The sequence below is a fragment of the Chaetodon auriga genome, chromosome 3, assembly GCF_051107435.1.
Source record: "Chaetodon auriga isolate fChaAug3 chromosome 3, fChaAug3.hap1, whole genome shotgun sequence".
In the NCBI taxonomy this organism is placed as follows: domain Eukaryota; kingdom Metazoa; phylum Chordata; class Actinopteri; order Chaetodontiformes; family Chaetodontidae; genus Chaetodon; species Chaetodon auriga.
The window spans coordinates 12671107-12693515 of record NC_135076.1 but is presented as its reverse complement, the minus strand read 5'-3'; the positions used below and the strand labels follow the sequence as shown (position 1 = coordinate 12693515).

Sequence of the window (22409 nt, the reverse complement as noted above, 5' to 3'; positions counted from 1 at the left end):
TATGGGCACACATGCTTTCAGTAGGGCCCACTCAAATCAATTCCTGGATTCATGTGTATAGGCTGCTGCACACACACACACACACGGACACACACACACACTCACTCAGCTACAGGTGGTGTACTTCCGTTGGACTGACTCTGATTAGGGCACAGGGACACTAATGAACCCATAGCTGTGGGCTTTAATGACCACTTAGCAGAGACCGCCTATTCAAAAGCTGCTTACAATTATATTGGAGCAGTAAATTTCAAAGGCTGATCCGTGTCACATTAATATTACTTTAGAAAAAGCAGCAGAAACGGTTACTAACACCCACATTAACTGAAATGAATATTTTCAATAACACACTTCATGGATGTGATACAGGTGTGGTTTCTGAACAAAGACCAAAAATGAAACTGTCCCAAATGAATCTCCATCATAGGGGATGTGCACTTTTTGTTGTTAATGATCATATCTCCGTACCATAGGCATTGTTGCCCCTCAAATTCTGTCATTCATTTAACATTAGGCACTTAAAGTAATTTAGATTTTTTTTAATGCAACCAGTCACCAAATCTCCTCTCCTCTCCTCTCCTCTCCTCTCCTCTCCTCTCCTCTCCTCTCCTCTCCTCTCCTCTCCTCTCCTCTCCTCTTCAGATATCAAGCCAGCCAATGTATTCATCACAGCTACAGGAGTAGTGAAACTAGGAGACTTGGGACTGGGACGATTCTTCAGCTCCAAAACAACCGCTGCTCACTCGCTAGGTAATTTACAACAGTCTGTGCATATATTGATGTACACATTCAAACACACACTCTTGACTTACAAACACACAAATGCACGTGCAGACACTTAGACACAGCAGCTCCCAGTATCACCCCATGTTGGATGTGTTTCATGAGGCATTTTGTGCCCAGAGCCATGTGTCACACAGTCATGCTGCCTGGCTGCGGCTGTGCCCAGCCCCTTCATAGGCCACTTAGCCACTTCCTGTTGCCTTGACCTTTAAACCTAACACAGATGAAGAATGAGCAGAGGCCTTCGACACACAGCCCTGATTGTGACTGTGTGCCATAAAACAAGCCAGTCAACTTTACAATCAGGGTTATTGTTGGCATTGATGGGTGTGTTTGTCACCTGTAGGAAATAAAATCATACAACATTATCTTTTTGTTTAAGTAAGTTTGAATTGTAGTCCAAAAACTGCCATAATGAATAAGATGTGTACATGGGGCTTAGTTTGAGAAAACAAGTGTGGCCAAAGCTGAGACTGTACAAACAGACAAACACAATGCTGCTGCGTGTTTTAATGCACTCTTTTAACGTATAAGGTGTTTAATGACTATGGACTTTGTACTGTAAATCTTTAAGAGTCAAGCCTGTAACTTTAAGATGAGAGTGAAACAACATTTAAGTGATTACTGATTTCCACAGGAATAGACATAGACATTTGTACCTCTTTAAAGTTTGTCCTAAAACCTGGAGTTTTAATACAAATACATACAGAGACTCACGTACAGTACACATATCAACCACAGCTCAAGGGTACGTCCTAGTGTTTAAAACACAAGCATACCTATTAACAGTTTGCCTGTTCCTGCCAAAGGTTCCTCGCAGCCTTCATCACTGTATCCTGTTGTCAAAGTCTCTGCACTTTTTTCTTGTGTGGCATCACAGTGCTAACACTGCAAAGTCAAGAAAGAGATGGGGCACGATGGATTTATTGTTATGAACTTAAAATATTAGAAATCACTCTGTAAAAACAACAAAACCTTTCCAGAAGTAATCGCATCTGTGGTATCAGAAAATAATGCACTCTGCCTGTTTTTATAGAAGGGATTTTAGGATCATTTGTGTAAGTGATGTACTGTTCAAGACATAAAATTAAGACATCGTTCAAGGTGCAGTTTTAAACCACCAGTATGTTTGACAAATGAGGACAAGACACCCACAAGATTGTGCTTGATAACAGTGCCAGTGAAAAATGCCTAATCATAAGCATATTTATATATATGTTTATATTTCTATATTTATATCTTCTCTTAAGTTTAAAGATGTAAAAAAAAATGTTTCTGGACAGTCGAACTAGTGAGAAATTTTCAGATATTTTGTACTCATAGTGTTGAAATTAATCTGACAAGCGATGTACTTAAGCAGCTGAATGTCCAGGATTACACAGTAAAATGTGCATCAGATCATTGTAGTGGAGATGGTGACACTGGTTTCATCCCCTCAGCAATTTCAGCTGCTTCATGATGGAAAATGTAGAAAAACACATTCCATGGACAAATATAAACGCTGTCATTCTCACTGCCTCACTTCCCTATGTCAAACTGTTGTTACCACAAACAGCGTGCTATTCTCAGCCCCTGTACAGCAGCAGCAGCCCAGCCTTTGAGAAAGTGTGAACCACATGATCGACTCAACAGAAGCCCTATCAACTAAGCAGCCAGCAGTGCCAGCAGAGTCTGTGATAGCTCATGAAATGTTGAGTCCACAGCACCCTCTTTAGGCTGACAGAGGATAGGCAGCCCTACAAGCAGAGGGGTCAACTGGAATACCCTCATCATTAATCTGAAGCACTTTATAACACTAGTCAACACAAATAAGCACGTGAAGTATGCTTATGATACTTTGAATGATTCATTTTTAATGTAATTGTTTGACCACAGTACTTTGTATCTTTTTTTTTTTAGAATATTTTATCTACATGAGGATGTTTTTGGACGGTACTCAGTATCTTGCACTGTGGAAATAGGGTTATTTCCCCAGGTTAGCATGGCTTTTGACACAAGGGACTCAGAGCGTCATCTGCCCCCCTCTGTCCCTGGTTTTCCCCTTGACATTTCTTGTGGTTTGATTCGAATAGAAGATCTCCTCTCTGTCTTCCTTTATCGCCTATTCTTCTCTCCTGCTGCTGTTTCTCTATCTAACTTGTCCTCACTTCTCCTTCCCTCTCTCTCCAGCTCTGGTGCCTTGACTTTTAGCCAGAGAGAAAGCTGTAGATTGAGGAGAAGGGGAGAGAGAAGGTGTGAGAAAACTAGAGTTTGAGAATGGAAGACAGTGCACAGAGTGGGAGAGAGTGGAGGGAGAGAGAGAGGAGAGAGAGGAGAAAGCAATGTCAGAAAAAGAAAGGAGCATAAGAAATGGAAGAATGGGTGACAAAGGAACAGAAAAAGAAAGGTAGAATGTGCTGGTTACGAGAGAAGAGAATTTGACAGAGTGACAGAAAAAAGAGGAGAAAAAAGAAAGCAGAGGGAATGAAAAAAGTTAGGAGCTGGAGAAAGAAAGAGGAGAGAATATGACAATGTGACAGAAAAAAAATGAAGGAAAAAAAAGGAAGCAAGAGTGAGAGAGGGATAGAAAGAATGTGAGGAAGAGCTGTGTGCGTGTGTGCGTGCGATCGCGTGCCAGCGTGGGTCTGTAATGAGCCCAGCCACCCAGCTGAACAGCAGAGCAGGGTGGTGGAGATGAGATGGAGGTCCAGGCATACAGCCTGTCAGCTCCCAGGCTTTCAACTCAGCAGCTCAGCAGCCTGCAGTCACACACACGCAGTTTTTTTTTGTCTCTTACACACTCTTGCACACACTGAGAGACACTCAGACTCTTTGTCTCCTATATAGGGACGCATGTGCATATCCATATGGGCTTGAATATGTGCACACACACATTCAGAGGCAGATAGTCATACACGTTCACAGAGATTTTGCAGCATGTATGCACGCCAACAGGCACGCACTCATTGACACATATACAGTCACACTGTGGGATATGAGATGAACAAGAAAACACGCAAGCATGCAAAAGACACACACTACGCACTTTTCAGTGCTGAGGATGGGTACACAGGGCAAGAGTTGGATTAAAGAGAAACAGATCAAAAGAACGGTATTAACTGGAAAGTTGATGCAATCATTAGAGGAATGAGAGACTAGCCAATTGGCAGTAATAAGTAGTATAACATACCTGCAATTAACACCTGTAATGAGAGAGGTGTTAACGATGAGTACTGGGGGAAAAGGAGGAAAAGGAAAGAAGAGAGGAGGGGGGAGAGCAAGAAACAGAACGACTTCAGGGAGGCTGATGTTGGAAATAATTGTGACGATTTCAATATGTATATAAAGACTTGGTTATCTTATAAAGGCAAGTAGGCAAGTGGCGAAACAGAGAGGGGTAGGCGGAGAGCCAAATGGAGGGCGAGGGCTGAGTAGGACATGTAGAAAACCAAGGAAAACATAATTGGAATTTAAGAGGATCCAGAGAAAGCCTTCTGACTTTAAGATTAGGTCTACTGTGACTGCGCTGCTGCCTACAACTTGCCTGCAACTTATTTGTTAAAACACGATGGAGCAGAACCTTCCAAACTCCCGCCCTGGGTTTGAGTTTGAGATTGTCGCAGACGCTCGCTCGCCTTTCAAAATGCAGAAATGTAAAACTGCTAATAGAGCACAGATTAGAAAAGGCTCACATCATTAATGGTAACTCCCCATGAAATGCATCACAGCCTTTAAATGGCTCTGAAGAGCTGCACTTTTAGATAAAAATAAATAAATTGCAACAAGTCTGTACAATTATTTATAACTCTTTACCAATGGTGGTCAATTTAACAGTACATTCAGCAGGGGCTTAGACTTGTGTTTTTTTTTATACTGGATGGCATCTCACCTCCTATACAACAACAATTACCCTGTTTCGCAGAGAATACAGTGTTGTCACAGCCATTCACAATAATAGAAATCAATCCCAACATGACTTTCAATTTATTTGCATGAATAAGTAATGCGGCCTTAATTTAGCATGCCGAAGGAGCCGAGCCCAGCACTGCTGCCTTTTTTTAATGCAACTATTAGCATAAGAGAGGCTGATTCTTTTTAATCAACTAATAATGAATGTTAGAGGAGCTTGTTCAGACCGCACCATGAGACCTCGCAGCTCGCTCTCTCGCTCTCTCTCTCTCACACACACACACACACACACACACATACACACAGAAACCATAAAACCAACCTGATGACCAATTAAAACAGCAATCCCCAGTCCCCTGTTTATTCTTCCAATTGCTCTCTCTTGCTTCTCCTCTGCCTGTGCAGATGCTGATTATTTTTCGAATGACAGGTAACACTTCATTATTCAAAACCGCACATTTAAGATAAAAGTGTGCTTTCTCAACCCAATTAGATCTGCACCAAAATTTTAAGTGCTAGCTTTCATTTCCCTTCCCATAGACTTCAAATATCATAGCTCCCTCTGTAATACTTTTATTAATTGCAATTACATTCGTTGAGTTTCCTCCAACCTGTTAATGTGCAGAGAGAGAGAGAGAGAGTGTGTGTGTGTGTGTGTGTGTGTGTGTGTGTGTGTGTGTGTGTGTGTGTGTGTGTGTGTGTGCGCATGTGTGCATGTGAGTGCGTGCATGTGCAGGAGCAGTTATGGCTTTTTCCTAACATTTTCCTACACTGACTTTCTTCCCAAGTTCTTTCCACATGAGAGCTGTTCTCACCTACCCCAGCCTTCTTGTTTGTAAACTCTGTTAGTGAACTAACCCTAATCCTCTATAAAAACTCTTCTGCCTGTTTTCTAACACACATTTTGTGTGTAGGCTAGGGGCGTCTGTCGGGGTTTGGGTTATTAAAAAACTATCCCCTTTTAGAAAGTCTCCTAGATTTTATTTCTGTAAAAAAATAAAGAAGAAAAAAAATGAAATTACATTGAATTCAGCTTTTACATTTACGTTTATTCCTTTGGCAGAGGCTTTTGTCCAAAACAACGTACAAATGAGAAACAACAGCTTTTTTAACTTCATTTTTATGGAACCTCACAGCTATGAGAGATTTTCATAGTTTTCCCTTTTGGCCCGTGGTGTCAAGTACTGTTTAAGATTTAATTCCACCAATTACTCCACAAGCCTCTTTCATAAATGTGTACACCCTCAGCTCGAGAGGAAAGAAGCCAAATGAGTTGCTGTCTTGTTTGATTGGACGGAAAACCTGAGAACATTGGGCCCGCCGCATTTCTAACAAGTAGGAAAGAGTTTTAAGTCATAAACAGTGGAAAAAATAAAACGATACAATCTTAGGTGATCGATCTCGGGCTGTAATCAGACTTGGAAGTCAGTTAATGTGACTTAAACTGTTGAAATATAAGGAACTTAATTAGTAATCCAAGTCAAACATTTCAGTGTCACAAATCCATTTTCAGGTTAATAATTAGTGTGGATTGTAGGGAAAATGCAAGATGTTGATGATGTTGATGTCAAGCACAAGCCCTGTAGTGTAGCCTTCACATACTGTCTTGTGCAGCGATGCCACTGATGGATGTTATACACCAACTTAGCAGAGCCTGTCTAGCTGTCATCTTCATATTTCAGTAAGCCGCCATTCACTTTTGCTTGAGAGGATGTGGACTGAGCAGAGCCTGAGACTTGCTCAGCACTGGTTAGAGGGCTGGTAAAATTTCCATCCTTTAACCATATGTGATTAATATAAAACCTCTGCTGGATGTGCTTGATAGATTTTTACATGGGAAATCACAGCAAACAGAAAGCAAATGAAAAAAGCAGCCAGTTGGATTCAGCTAAGAAAGCAGCAAATATCCAAAGTTTCCCTGCAGTGTGTTATGGACGTGATGTTGAGCTGTGGTTCCTCTTTGTGTCCAGTTGGGTGAAGGTCTGATTCTCTGGAGCTCTGCCAGTCGCCGTGGCAGTTTGGGATTCTTGAGTTTCCAAACCAGAACCAGAAACGGGCCAACTTTTAAGGCTCCACCGCTGCTCCCTGGGCGTATTCTCTGACTACTGTTTCAGATCATTACCGAGCCCCAGTAATCAAAACTGATTTATGTATATTTTGTGTGTGCAAGTATGTCTGCTGTACATATGTATGCAACGTTTTGGTACTTGTACAGTTGCATGCACTGTATGGGTGTGCATGATGATATCTAACCTCGTTAAATATAATCTTTCTTGAGCTTACTTAGGCAATGCACCTCAGTGTCTCCTGCTACTTTTCTTTTTTTTTTAAACTCTTGCTGAACTATAGTAAATATCCCAGCCTCTAAATGTGTCACAGTTTGAGATTACACCTCCATGCCTCAACTGCTTTCCTGTTCGGTGTGAGCTGTGTCAGTGATGTTGATGAACTCGGGGAAGCATGGGTTTGCAATGCAAAATGTTAAAGCTCACTCTCTATTTGTCCTCTTCTCCTTTTCTACCTCTGTCTATCTCTCTCTGTCCTTTCCTCGTGCTCCCTCCCTCCCCTCTCCCTCCTCCCCTTCTGTCTGTGTTCCAGTGGGTACTCCTTACTACATGTCACCGGAGAGGATACATGAAAACGGATACAACTTCAAATCTGACATCTGGTCGCTAGGATGCCTGCTCTACGAGGTAAACTATGGGAATATGTGCACACACTGTCACCTTGCAGCCAACTGTAGGAGTGACATGAGAACACATTGGCTCAGACACACATAAACAAACAAACCATCCTCAATCCCACACATAAAAGCAAACTGGGGGGAAAATATATTCAAATACATACACCACCTGCACTTTGCCACATGGCTAAACTGTGTTTACATTCACCTCCACTGCAAGTCGTTATGTGCAAAATAAAAAATGCACACACTTTTATAGTAATGAGTTATTCAAATGATATATCTCGTTTCTGTACCTCCTGTTTCCTCCCTCTTTCGCCCTGGCCTGGATGAGCTGAAGCCTTAAGACTCCTTGACTTACAGCTCTTTCGCTGGGGAACCTGCTAAACATTGAAAAGCTGGGGAGTGAAGGGAACTGACATGACCATGTGTTTTAGATAAGGCCGCCTAGTGACACTGACTAGTTTGATTAGTCGGGAGCAACACACCACAGGGCTCTGCTGTAGACCACACTGAGTGGAAACAAGCCCGGGAGGAGGGAACAAAGAGGAAGGAGTTAGGAGCAGAACAATGATAGACATGGATGATAGCAGTCAATCTGATGTTTCACCTTGTCAACCTTCACATGCACTGAATACACACACACACGCATTTTCAGAGACACACTGTCGGCCAAGGAAACACCCACATTCCCCCCCCCCCCCTTAACTCCCCTGAGTTGCTGATCACTTGGGCTGCATTTCAACGCACCAGTGACTACACCTTCTCTGCAGCGCCTCAGGCATAGAGGTGGAGAATGCGCAAGGAAGAAGTTTTAGCTCAGCTTGCAGGTCACGGTTGCTCAGAGACCACAGTCCTTCATGCTAATTAGTTCCCCACAATGCACTGCGGCAAAGCACGGCTGTGGTTGGATGAAAGCGGTGGGTGCTGTAGGTCACATTCTGTTTTTGTACTTTTTATATGTGTGGTGTATGTGTGTTTTTTTTTTTTTTTTATACATGGAATATGCTGCTTGTACTGTTAATAAAACCCAGATTGCTCTAATTTATATTACTCCAGTTGCATAGTTTTGCAGGTATCGTGATTGTGTAACCACACTGGCCCTGCACAGTTTTGTTTAATTAAGCTCACTTTGTTGTGGTTAATTTTGTAAGGATGAGTTGGTGTAAGTTTTTCTATTTAGATTTACTTAAAACAAAAAAAGAATAATTGTAGTTACAGATTCTGTGTACTGTGCAACTCGATTTCTTGTGATTTTTTTTTTCAATGTTTTGTTGAGGAAGCTGTTCATTTTGAAATTGTCATAGCACTACATGTGTACCCTCAGCATTGATTGTTTTCACAGTTTCAGATGGGGCACAGTTCACAGATCTTTTATGACTTCAACTCTTAGGACAGCTACCAGGGGTCACAGTCTGGACATTACACTGAGAATGGAGATAGAGAGAATGGGGAGAGCCAGAGAGCAAAAGTGGAAAGGTAAAGGGAGACTTGTTGCTCCCTGAGGAGGTCAGGAGGCAGGGAATAAAGATGTAAGGTGAAAAAGTCTAAATATATATATATATATAGGAACAATATAGGATGCCAAAGAATGCAGTGGAAGTCTTTAGAGAGAAAGAAAAGAAGAGGAGATAGAAGGTTAGAGAGAGAGAGAGAGCAAAGGGGAAGAAGTGGAAGGGGAAAATAACAAATAGTGAGAGCAGGGTTATAGATTTCTGGAGAGAAGAAAAAGATGGGGGGTATTCATTCAGAGAGAAAGTACTGTCGGTACAAGAGCAGAGACAGAACTCCAGCCATCAGGTCAAGGTGAGTCATGCAGGGGGGCCTGTGGAGATAAAGATTTTACAACCTTATTGTTACCAGAGCAGTGCTCACCACGCCATGCATATTCTCTTTGAAGAGTAGACCCTTGCTTTCCACTCGTCTTGGTAAGAGGGGCTCCACAGTGCATTCACTGTCAGGAAACTTACCCCTCTCTCTCTTTCTCTCTCTCTCTCTCTCTTTCTCTCTCTCTCTCTCTCTCTGAAAACTCTCCTCCATTCCTCTTTACTCTATTTTCCTCCTCTCTGCTATGTTCCCCTCCGTATGCCTCCCCTTTTCCTCACTTAACCTTCAGGCATAAGGAATTCACATAGAAATCCACGCCTGATCCCTTTGGTACTCATTGATTTCACTCTGAACATACAGTAGGCGCCGAGGATTGTGCTGGTATATGTTTTTGTGTGTGTGTCCATCAATGTGTGTGTGTGTGTGTGTGTGTGTGTATATCCCAGGGAGTTTGGTTCCTTATGTGTGAAACAGCTCCATTTGTGAGAGCCTGCCTTTTTCATTCCTGTGCCTGGGGGTTGGGTTAGGGTCCAAAGGGTCCGTCCGTCAATACCTGGTCATTGTGTCTGCGTCTGTCTTTATCTCCCATTCTGTTTGATCCCTTTCTCCTCGTGTCCATTCTCATTACATCACCTGACCCTGACCTGTGCCCCTCACCCAACGCCCCTACGCCGTGGTAAACAGGGATGCTGCAGTTGCCGGGATTGTCTCCCAGGGTGACCGGGAAGTTGAAGAGGGGTTTTAGTCACACGCCAGTCGACGAGCTTGCGGTCTCCTAGTGCTCTCTCCTCTTGCTCACAGTCAAAACTGCCTCTTATTCACCGTTAGTAACTCTCTCCCTCTTGCTCAGTGAGTTCTGTGTAAAAGCGATGCATTTTATGCACACTGTAGGTCTCCAGCTTGTGCGGATGTTTTGTGGTTTGTATAAAGGTTAGCAGAGGGGGAGAATATCTTGAAAAGACTTACTGGAATGTGTCTCCTTCCTGTAGGAGCTCAGCCATCCATACCTCTGACTGTGCCCATGTCTCATGCCTCCTGCCTCATTCCTCTCCCTCCCCTCTTGTTTTGCTGTTGGTTTTATGAGGCTCAAAAATGCTGGGGTCTCTGCAGCTGGCGTTTGCATGTGATGAGTTGGCCCTGTGGCTAGCTCTCTATATGTTTTTGAAAATGGAAGTGGGGTTTTTGTTAACAAAGCCTGCTGCCTGTGGATAGCTGTGGTGTCCTTTCATCTGTTTCATACAGTATGTGTAGTTTTTGATACATATTCCTTCTACCAGTCAGTATCAGGTTGTCCCAAATCTAGCAAATTATCTGTCCCATTTGTGTACAATACATGTTTTTACTCGTCCTCTGTGCATTCGATAATCCATGTCCTATCTTATGCCTTCCTTCCTGCCTTCAGCTTAAAACATGAATAACATTTGGGAACAGAACCTGCAATTCAGTTGTACCTTTGTGAGCCCACTGCATGGCCGTGTTTTGAAACTATAATTAAAGGAGTAGTTTGACATTTTGGGAAGTACGCTTATTTGCTTTCTTGCCGAGAGTTGACGAGAAGACCGAGACCCCTCTTGTTTATGTCCATTAAATATGAAGGTAAAAAGTCCTTGGAAAGCCACAGATTGTTGGTGGACTTTGTTACCTCTGGACAGAAACAGGTTAGAAGTTTCCACCTGTGTCCAGTTTTTGTGCTAAGCTTCCAGGCTGCTGGCGATAGCTTCAAATTAAATGGACGGACATGATAGTGGTGTTGACTTTCTCCAACTCTCAGCAAGAAAACAAAAAAGTGCATATTCAAAAATGCTGAACTGTTCCTTTAAACTCCCCAATTCAGATACCGACGCATAGTTGAGCTGCAGTGAGATGAGGACATAAGAGCACATCATCTATCAGTTTTCCTCAAAAGTTCAGCCAACTGGAACAATCTGGCACTTTTAATTCATCTGTCCATTCTTCATCTTAGCTTTCTTTCTTCCTTCTTCTCTTTTTAGTGTGTTGAAATAGAGAAGTGACGACTCCACTGGGTGTAGGTATATTTTTAATGACTGTCCCTACACTGTGACTTATTGCCTTGATTAATATATCATCATAAAACCACATGAAGGACCAGTGAGCACATAAAAAAGTCATGCTTTCCTCACTTGTGCGGTGTGTGTGTGAATGAGAGAGAGAGAGAGAGAGTTTGTGTGTGAGAGAGAATATATACAAAATATGCATCTATTTTGCATGTCGTGTGTGTGATAACATTTAGTTGTTTATTTTGATGTAGCATGCACCTGTACATAATTGTATATGTGTTTATAAATGAGCAAGTGAGAACCTGTGAGAAGCCCTTCGGTCCCAGGCTGTAAGGGCTCCTGGGATAAAGGGGGTGGAGGGAGAAGATGGGAGCCTCTCTCAGCTCCTTTTAATTGGCGTACAGGGAGAGAAGCTGGAGAGAGAGGGAGCGGGATCAGTGTTAATTAAGCTGGAAGGCCCCATCCAGACCTTTTACACGGACAGGGATGCTGGCTTTACATGCCTGGGCTGGGCAGAGTACAGCCTGGCCAGCTGAAGAAGAACCAAGGAACAAAGGAGTGTGTGTGTGTGTGTGTGTGTGTGTGTGTGTGTGTGTGTGTGTGTGTGTGCTGTGTGCTGTGTGTTTGGGAGGGTGTTCTGCCACCAGCACCTCACACCCCTTAGACAGACAGCAGGCATGCGTGTGCATTGTATGTCTTTCGAATATCAATGAACCATACATACACACACACACACACACACACACACACAGTCTTACACTCACACCAGGGCCTCAGAGGTCAGAGAGTGAGTCAATCATCTAACCCATTGCGACGACACAGTCTGAAAAAAGGCGCAAGTGTGTGTGTTTGTGTGCGTGTGTGCATGTGTGTGTGTGTGTGCTGAGAGCAGGGGGCCGGCAGCTGTCAGGGGCTAGGAGCAGCAGGCACTAATGAAGCAGATGAATAGTGCAAAAACTCCCAAATACAAACAGGACAGTTGACATTTTTCATCTGTCAAAAGCAGAAGATGCATGAAAATACGATGGGGTCTTGTTTAACCCTTTGCCTCCTGGTGTCTGAAGCTGCCTGCTTTTCTTCTCTTTCTCGGTTTGTTTCTGCCTCGTTCTCTTTTTTTCTCTTGCTGACTGAGACATGGATAGTTCTGGGAAGCCCATGCCTGTCCACACTACCTGTTATATAGCACTAAAAGGTGTACATATATTTGTTCTAAAGCAATGAAGAGTGTTTTCCCCCGCACTCATTTTCAGGTCCTTGTTTACTCCCAGTCGTCAGCGTTTTGTGTGCACACATGGGCACTCCAGACCATCTCCATATCTTTTTGAAATAAAGCCAGCTGAGTCCGTCTGGCACTGCCCTCTAGTTTTCTGCTTCTCAGTTTCTTGGTTGGAAAGTGATTTAGTTTTGGAAATGAAAGTGCAAGATGTCCATTGACCTTTGTGGTTAATGTCTATTGTCTAATGATAAAGTCAAACGTTTTCTGACCTCACTGGACTGGTGATGTATTTATAGGCTGCTATGAAATTACCTGAACATTGAGACAATCAAAAAGTGAGGAAAGACAACTGTAACATATCAGGTAGTTTTAGACTGATTATTTGAATGTGACCTCACCTCTCAGACATCATCTGTATCTCTTGATGTGTTTTTTAATGTTAGAAATAGACCCAGTGGGAAAATCCTGTAGTTTATTTCATGTCATTAGTGACACACTGCAGTCGATGGTTTTATTTTAAGTTGGTTAGTATGTGGTTTTAGGGTGTGCCGATATAATTTTTAACATGATTTAAAAAAAAAAAACCTCACATCAGGTAATGGCAGTATTTCAAATTGTAGACATAATGGCGTCATACCGTTACACACAGCAACAACAAGCATGGCTGAAAGCGGAAGTAATATTGCTAACGGCTCCACGGTTGAGCAGTAAGTTTCAAGAAGGGGAGCAATTTCAGAAGTATGGAAGTTTGGTTACTAAAGATCAGATGTACAGTAACATGTAAGAAGCGCAAGAAGACTGTGACAACGAAAGGGGGCAACATGACAAACTTATTTCATCATCTCAAGCAGAAGCACCCAGCTGAGTACGAGGACAGACAAAAATCCTGAGAGGAGATCCCAACAACTATTGTGATTTCTAAACCAAGCAGACCGACTACACTGGCTCAGAATAGCATTGCCAAATCTTTAAAATAATGTCCTACACTGTGTTGTTGAATTGCACTTATCGGCTTGACCTACATTTCATTCTCAGTCAATGAAAATGACATTCTGTGGTTCCAATCGCTGCCGATGTCCCAGACATTATGTTATTTGATTATGGACCATATTTTCCAATGTTTTTGTGTCCAAGTGACTAATGGGGGCAACTTTTTTGAAACTGGTCCAGTATTGAGTAAGAGTGCTGCAGCTGGCAGTCACGAAACAGGCTGCAATGTAATCCCTCTAGGCGTTTGCACGCCGTCATTGTACATCCTCTGAAAGTATTTGTTTTTGCACTGACAGGCTCAGATTGTTATTCTGTGTGTCTGACAACATTATGGAAAGGATCCCTACAGAGATAGACCTTTTTTGTGAAAGACTGAGATCCTTTTCATTTAACCAGAAGCAGCTGCTATATCACTCTTGCCAAAGCCACCAGACTCCATTCACAGAAACAGGAATTTTATCATCGTAAAAACACACTTCATTCAAACAGAAACAAAATAAAACTCACTGAAAACTTCTTGGTTCCTCTTTCCACTGTTCCACCACCGTCTCTGGTTTGGTCGAAGTAAACCTTTAATTCACTGAATTGGGAGAGAAGGGGACATCAGAGGAGCGGCAGGGAAAGCAGCGTGTAGTGCTGGAATATTTTGACTTCTAACTCGAGAATTATTTGATTTTCCTAATAGAAAAATGGTAATCTTTGCACAACAGAAACAGGTTTTGTGCCTCCTTTTTTTCTAAGAGTATACTGCATTCATTTGAGTGATTGATTAAGAGGCGGATGAGAGCGTGATGGTAAATGATGTCCAGAGGAGAGATGGCCCACTGAGATTCTGCCATCATCGTGACTTCCCACTGGAAGCTGCGACAGAGACTCTGTCAAAATCAGCCCGATGGGGAGCAGGAACTTTTCTGTCTCTGCGACATCAATGCGTGACACATCTTTCATTGAAGACTGAAATGAAGAAGCTGTCTACAAGTTGGTGATGTGCATGGAACTTTTTGGGCAATGTCAAAGGGCTACATTTGTAGCTTCACGTAACAAAGAGAGGCAGTTTCCACTTTGCAGTTGCTTAGTAGTAGTAGCTGTCAAAGAGGCCAGATAACAAGTTTAATTTCTGTAAGCAGTAGCCTAAAAAGGTCCAATGAGTTTGTTTCTGCGGGTTGGAAAACCATTTGTGAAGGAATGCTGAGAAATCACCTGGTGTCTGTCGATCTTGTAAAAATGTTCATGTACTCCATGCCTGTCCCCATAGCAGCTAAAAGACTGATTCTGTTGTTGTGTTTGTTTTTCCTTTATAGTCGTATTTACCCATACACAGCCTGAAGTCCAAAGTTGGGATGCTGGGGAAAAATGTAATAGAAACGTAAATGAAACAGAGCGCGTCATTTATAAACAATCATGTGGTGAAAGTGGTGAACCTCTCTCCATATGCCTCTTTCATATTCAATCATGATACTATCACCTGTTACCAATGAACCTGTTCACCTGTGGAATGTTCCAAACAGGTGTTTTTGGAGCATTCCACATCTTTCCCAGTCTGTAGTCGCTCTTCTGTTTTATTTGTTCTTCACGATATCACAACTTTTGTGGAGTCTCCAGTGTGTCTTGTGTTGTGGAAGGTGACACATTTCACACTAATCTGCTGTATTCTATATGGAACAATTCCATTTGGATCCATATTTAGACACATTGTTCTCATTGTTCTTTCACTCTACCAATTAACAGGTTGTCAAACACATACGTACATACTCCATTAATAAGGTGACACCTGAAAAACTAATGATGTGTATCAAAATTTCATCCTGCGCACTATGATAAACTTGTGGAGTTGTTTCCATCTTACCCTTTTAAAGCAATAGATGCTCCTTGCTCTAATTTTGGCATCATGTCTGCTATCAGTTGTTACATCCAGAGCTTAAAAACATTTATCAAGCTCACATTCAAGATAGAAATGCCCCACGTTACTGAAACAATCCTGCAGACAAAGCCTGTGAGAGAAACAGAAATCTGTACGCAATGACTGTACGTTAATGGCCGTAGATCCTGTTTCACATCGGTCCAGAAGACACTTCCTCTCTTCTGGAAGTCACTGATGTACAGCAACATTTCAAGGTGCTCAGAAACTCCTCTGCCCCAGGACAGGTGCAGGACACGAAACTGGAATGTAGATTTTCACATACTGTGTGTGTGTGTGTGCATGTGTGCATGTGTGTCTGTGTGTGTGTCTGCCTTTTTCTGCCCAGAGAAAACTGCTTTGATACTGTATCACTTACGCCAACCAGCGTCTTCCAATGTAAATAAATACAACAAGTCAACGAGACCCAACGATTCCAAGCAGCTAATCATCATCAACACTGGCAGCTGTTCCAGCCATGTTTATTTATCATTGCTTATGCAATTTGGCCCAACACATAAGCCTAACATATTTATTAAAACAAAACAAAACATAGCATCCGGAAAAAATAAGAATTTAAGTGTGCTCTTTATGCAGGCAGACGTCGCCTTGTGTATGCACGTTTATAGAAGGTGATTGAGTCGGTCACTAAGCCTGGCAAGAATGACATGCTATATTTTCTATTCTTAGAAAGGCAGGGGGGATTCTTCACCTATTTCCACTCAGCAAAAGTCTCCTTATCCTTTCCACTCTTCCATGGCATTCCCATCTGCCTCTCCTCCGCTCTGCTTGCCTGCATTTGTTTTCCAGAGGATCCAGTTTCCTCGCTGCTCCAGCAAACTGAAAAATTCTCTCCTCTCGCATGCCTTCACCCCTCTCCTCACATTCTGCTCTTCCCTCTCTCAACTCTACATTTCCTCTCATTGTCATCACTGAGTTTTCGAAGCAGTGCAGCAGAAAGCGCCAGCAAACTAGAGGAAAACACATAAGCTAAGAGAAGCTCTCGGATTTTTCTGTTTTTGGTTCACTTGAAGAGACCACTGCTCATTCCACTACAAAAAACAGAAATAAGTGTGTACTGATATGATATGCACACAAAACTTAAGACATATTGACTTGTTGTCTGGCTTTATTTGTCTCTCTCACACTCAGCACTTCCTGCTTTATTCAGTCAGTCATATACCTCTATAGCAGTAAACTGTGCAGGTCCTGTTTTTAATATACAGTGCAGTGTCTTCCGTGTAGCACTTGTTGAAATTTTGACGGGGTTTTTCAGGTTTTTACTTGGCGCTCTCACACCCTTTCTTCTTGTCTTCTCCCCCTTTCTCTCTCCATTTCTTCTGCCTGTTTCCTCATATCTTTATATTTCAGATGGCAGCCCTACAGAGTCCGTTCTATGGGGATAAGATGAACCTTTACTCCCTTTGTAAGAAGATAGAACAGTGTGACTACCCCCCTCTTCCCTCAGATCACTACTCAGAGGAGGTAAGTAATATGTCAGTTGCCTTTTTACTCCTGTGGAATGTAGGTATGAACCTGCTCAGTGTTTTAAAAGGACTCACGATAGTCTGGACTCCTGATCCTCTTTAAAAGAAAATCCTTTATAGTTTTAAAGTGAACTACTGTTTTAAGCAGTCATGGCCGCTTTCTCTCTCTCTCTGTGCCAGTTTGCTGATTTTGTCTTGTGTTGACTATTAAAGTTATTTTTTTTTATATGAAAGTGAAATCTACCCAACTGTCTGAGCTGCAGTGCAGTATGATTTTGCTCTGTGATCAAAAGAGCGGCTATGATTTTAACCATTTGAAAATTAAATGCGCATATCAAAAGCATCTGGCCATGCTACAAAGTGGGGTGAAACTAAATGGGCCTGAGTGTCATGTTTCCCTAACTAAACGTTAAATCATCTGCTGTAATTCTGCGTGGACTTACCCATGAACAAAAATGTAATGCAGTCAGGCTGCGGTTAAAGATCTCCTTATTGCTGATTGCCGGAGACGTGTGTATGAATGCGCGTGTCTTTGTGTTTGCATGCCTTCTTTTTGTGGGTGGCATTTTTTTTCTGATTTCTGTCTTTTTCTCTTAAATATACGGTATTAAGTCAGATGTACACACATGCAAGAGCTCAGACACTGACTCATAGGCACACATGCACACACACACTGAGGGTTTAAGATCCGTTGAGCAGTGACACTGTGCTTTGTTTTGGACGCACTAAAGTTTTGTTGTGCTTGATAGTTAACATTTCTACAAAGTTTCCTTGCAAAACAGAAGGAAGATGTTTAGTCAATGAAATTTCAGAAAGCAGTGAAAAATGGGCAGTTTCTAGTTCAAGTCTACAGCCTGTGGTGATGTCTTCAAATATTTTTTTCTCAAATTAACAGTCCAAAACCCAAACATATTCAAATCACAATCATCTAAATGACATGTGCTTTACATATCAGCAAACCTTTTACTAACCATGCTGCCGTGTTCCAGAAGTTTCACTGTATTTTTATGGATGTTAACAAAAATATAAAGCATACATGTTATATATTTACAGAGCTAAAACCTGGAATTATACAGGTCAGTATGGTCCTTAAAACAAAAACGTGCTGCACCTGTTATTTTGTTTATCTCCATGCCTTCCATTCTACTACTACTATCACTACTACTGTTACATACTACTACTCAATCTGCATACAGAACACCACGGTGGCTGAGTTTAAGTGGCTATCCTTATTCTGTGTCTCTAGTCGAGTAGTAAACCCTGAGAGAGGCTTTTATTATGCTGTGGTATTTACTTCATTAGGTTGATAAAGGCTAATTGCGAGGTGTCTCAAGCCTCTGTTGTGTGTGTGTGTGTGTGTGTGTGTGTGTGTGTGTGTGTGTGTGTGTGTGTGTGTGTGTGTTTTTATGTGCGGGAGCAATTGTGCAATTGTATATTTTGTTACAAGAGCTCCCTCTCCACACATACACACACACAGACACACACACCACAGTGAGCTTCTGCGTTGCCCCACATGTCACCCCCATCCAGGAGAAGGGGAGACAAAGCGAAAGAGAGAGGGAATGATAGAGCGAGAGACAGGGCGATGGAGAGATGGAGATGAGGGGGGTGCCTGCAGCGCCTGTCTGGATGTAAACAATGCTCCTGAAGGATCGGCAGCAAACTGTCAGCTGCTCATCTTTGTTGTGTCATTTAACCATCTCCGTCTATGCTTCCCCCCCACGCCTCCCTTCACTAACTCCTATCCCCCTCTGCGCCCCCCTCCACCTGACACCCCCCCCTCCCCCACCCCACTCGCCATGCAAAGAAGCGCATGAATATTTTACATATCTGCATCCCCCCCCATCTCTATTCTGTGGGGCTAATTCTCAGACTGTCTGAATTTGCATCTTTCTCTCACTTTCTCTCTCACTCAGACACACACACACACACACACACACAAATATAAACACAGCGGCTGACGAGAAGTCGTCCAAGTCGGTGCCACGCAACAGCGGCCAGGAAGTCGGCAGACGGTTACCATAGCGACCTCGCGTAGATGTTATTTTTTTTCTTTCCTCTCCATCTTTTATTCTCTTCCTTTTTTTTAATGATGGCGGTGGCTGTTCCGCCTGCGAGCCTGTCTATCTATCTGCTCCAATCAGCCGCTTCGCTCGGCTTCAAGTGTAAGTGCTGTCTCCGGATGGCAATAGAGTGGCAGCAGTGTGTGCATGCAGGTGGGTGTGTGTGTGTGTGCGCGCGTGTGTGCGTGCGTGTGTGTGGTGTGTATGGTGTGTGTGGGCTCAGGTAAAAGTGGATTCAGCAGACCAAAAAGCGATTAGTGCGCTAAGCCAGCCTCACATCTTTGTCTCAGCTCGATTACCTTATTATTGTTATCATGGAAGGAGCTCATTATGGGATGTGCAGGTCCCTGTTAGCAGAGCTTTGTTCATTTCTGAAGCTGCACTTTTAAAACCTCCAGTATGGTCTCATCACGGTGTCATTGACTGTATTATGTCTCTCTTTACCTCCGACCCAACACCCCCCTGTCCTTCTCACCAGCTGAGGAACTTGGTAGATATGTGCATCAACCCTGACCCGGAGAAGAGGCCGGACATCACCTACGTGTACGACATTGCCAAACACATGCAGAACATGACACAGGGCAGCTAAGCCCAGAGTTACTCACACTATAGCTTGCAGAACTCCTCCCCACTTCCCTCCTTGCTCTTCATGCTGGACTCGTACACATCTATCAGCATTTATACAATAACTAACTCCAGAGTTTAGCTCCTTGTGATAAGTAGTACCTGTAACAGACTTGTATTTTCAAGGTGATGGTGCAGTCTATAACATGATTTACACCCAAACCTTTTCTGCCCAAGGATAAAGATTATAGAGATTCTCCTTTTTTTTTTGTCAGATCGACCTCCCATTCCTTAGACTTCAATAATATTACAGCACTGAAAATCGATGTATTGTAACTCACTGATGTGTTTGTTGGCTTTAAAATGCATGTCCTCTGTATTTTCATGTAGTGAAGTAAAGCAGCTTCAGCAGCTGCTATGAGCAGATGCTATTTAAAGCAGATATACTGGAAAATTGTAAAATTAGTTAAAAATGGCAAAGTGTTACTTATTACTTATCCCTATAACAATTAATGCATATATCCTGAAAAATGAACGTGTTGGCTTTTGGTGGGTCCCATGAACTGTGGTCAGCGAATGGCACAGAAAAGACCAGGAGAACATTGAGAACAATAGTTAAACTCGAGTGAAGCGATTTTTACTCAATGGCAACAAAACAGAGACGTAATAGAGTGTTACTGATGGTTGAAGCGTTGTTGTGTTGCACTTTGTACCCTGGTACTGGAAGGCTGGCAGGGTGATCATCTCTAATGAATGTATTAGGAAAGGAAGGATCATTTAGAGGGTAGATGAGAGACATGCTGGGGGGAGAACACGAGCAAATGTCTCCACAACACTTTGAATGTAAGTCATTTTGACACCTATGTATTGTCTTTGAAAAATTCAGAATGTCTCTTGTTTTTTACAGCCTAGAAGGAGTTGCAGAAGCTGTAACAAGAGCAGTTTTATGTCTGCTGTTTACCTTAGTCGCTGCCACCAAAAACATTTCCTCCTTGGTTCAACTTAAGCAAAGTATACTGCTATTACATATTGTGAGGTTTTTCAGAGCCAGTAAAGTCACAATGAAGACATGAAATCAAGACATATAGTTCTCATCGTGGTTCAGTGGATGCATTTGACCCACCAGAACGGTAGTCTATGTGGACAAAAAGTTGGGATTGTTAATGTTGCAGTGTAAGTTTGCAGTGTAGTTGTCTTGTTAAGTAACAAATATGTTGAAGAGATAGCAGATCCTTGCCTCGTGTAGCCGTCCACGTTCTAAGTAAATCAGTGTAACTACCTAACTTACGTCCTCAGCTGAGATACCAAAGAGAAAAGTCAGAGAGAGAGAGGGAGAGCAGTTTATATAAAAGGATTATGAAAAGTATATCAAAGACTTGTACTGAAAAAACACAAAAAAAACTGATGGGACTCATGTTGTTTTACTGTACATAGCGAAGATGTTCCTTTAGTTTTAATACTGTAGGGTTTTAGTGACCCTGAATAGGTTTACACCAGTGGGTCACAAACGACCAGCACTGACTACCACTGGTTTACATAATGACAATGATACCACATGAAAGGTATAGTAAGTAAACAATGACCGCTAACGCTTTCTTTCAGTGTCTTATAAATTCTCTTATTCATTATCAAATAGCCTGTTAACCATTCATTCAAGTTATTGTACATGTACGCCCATGTTTCTCATATTTTTTTAATGAACATTCAATAACATGTTTTATATACAAAATCAAAGCTTATAGGTGCAAGAAAATGTAAGTTATTTTGTTCAACAGAATATTTTGATGGTGTGTTGATGGCAGTCGTTTGTCAGAGACTTGCAAATACAGTGTTTGCAGTTTTTGTTTGCAGTTGTACGACTCGTCCTTATCGTTGTGCCTTCCTGTAGCTGTTCTCTGTCACTGCAGTAAAATAGTTTCTGTTTCAGTAATTATCTGAGTTTTTCATCGACTTCACCCACAGTGATGTTAATCTGTCTCTGTGCTCTCTTAACAAGATTGTCTGTATAGCACCTAAACCTTTTAGTTTCATTTTAAAGCACTTTGTAGATGTTCAGTTTTGATGCTATACAGAACTCCCTGAGGAAATTGGCAGTATTTAACAGCAAAATTACAAAAATGCTGATTCTTTTGTATTTGCTCGAAAGGTACATTTACACAGAGGATTTTACCCTGACGACGCAAAAGCACCATAGACCGTAATTAGGAAGAGAGCCCAGGATATGGACACTGAAGGGCTGTTATTCAGTCGTATGATATCAGAAGACATTGCACATATTTTGCTTTTATCCATCACCTCGTTAGTTAAGAACATGCAGTGCAAAGTCAGGGTGCATTGCCTGAAAATATGTTTGTGCAGTAGTGGTTATGCACGTTTACACGCAGAAAGGAGATCCAGGTTTGTTTGTTTCTTTAACTCCTCACTCGGGGGTTGTTTATGACACACAGTGCTCAGTCACTTTAAGGATTAGGGCCATCTCTTGGTAGGAAGCGTTTTTTGTCTTTATGTAACATACAACATTGCTCTTGTGAGTCAAGTGTTGAAGAGTCCAGGGGTTTTCCAGAAAATAAAATATTGGAATTAATATTTATTGTTAAATTTGGTAATTTGCTTGTTTTTCTGAGCATTTCATGTCAAAGTAAAGACCCTCACCACAAACGCCTTGTATGCTAACCAAATGCAATAAAGCTTTCAAATTTCCTTTGGACGTTAGAGTGAATGCTTGCAGCCCTGACCTGATTTTAATGACTTTCATATCTCATCTAATCTTTCCATCACTGTTTGAATCATTAGAGCATCACTTGAGTGCTAAGAAGTGTGCAGTGCATTAATAAAAAAAAGACACTAACATTTATGCTAAGTGATGACCAACAGCCGGCCCGCGGGTCACATCTGGCCCACCAAAGGTTCCCATCAGGCTTGCTGAATATTGATGAATTCAGAAGAGGCCTGTATCTAACTTTAGTCACGTGTGGACGAGCCCAGTCCATCCT

General features: G+C 42.2%; 1 protein-coding gene across 1 annotated transcript in view; it reads left to right on the top strand.

The window, feature by feature from the left end:
- The window catches only part of nek7 (NIMA-related kinase 7), a 62568-nt gene extending 40452 nt beyond the window's left edge, over positions 1 to 22116 (top strand). The window contains exons 7-10 of the mRNA XM_076727193.1: positions 643 to 750; positions 7270 to 7364; positions 16674 to 16787; positions 19331 to 22116. Of these exons, the coding sequence (XP_076583308.1) occupies positions 643 to 750; positions 7270 to 7364; positions 16674 to 16787; positions 19331 to 19441 (428 nt within the window). The 3' untranslated portion in view covers positions 19442 to 22116. The remainder of the gene's footprint in view (positions 1 to 642; positions 751 to 7269; positions 7365 to 16673; positions 16788 to 19330) is intronic.
- The last annotated feature ends 293 nt before the right edge of the window (positions 22117 to 22409 follow it).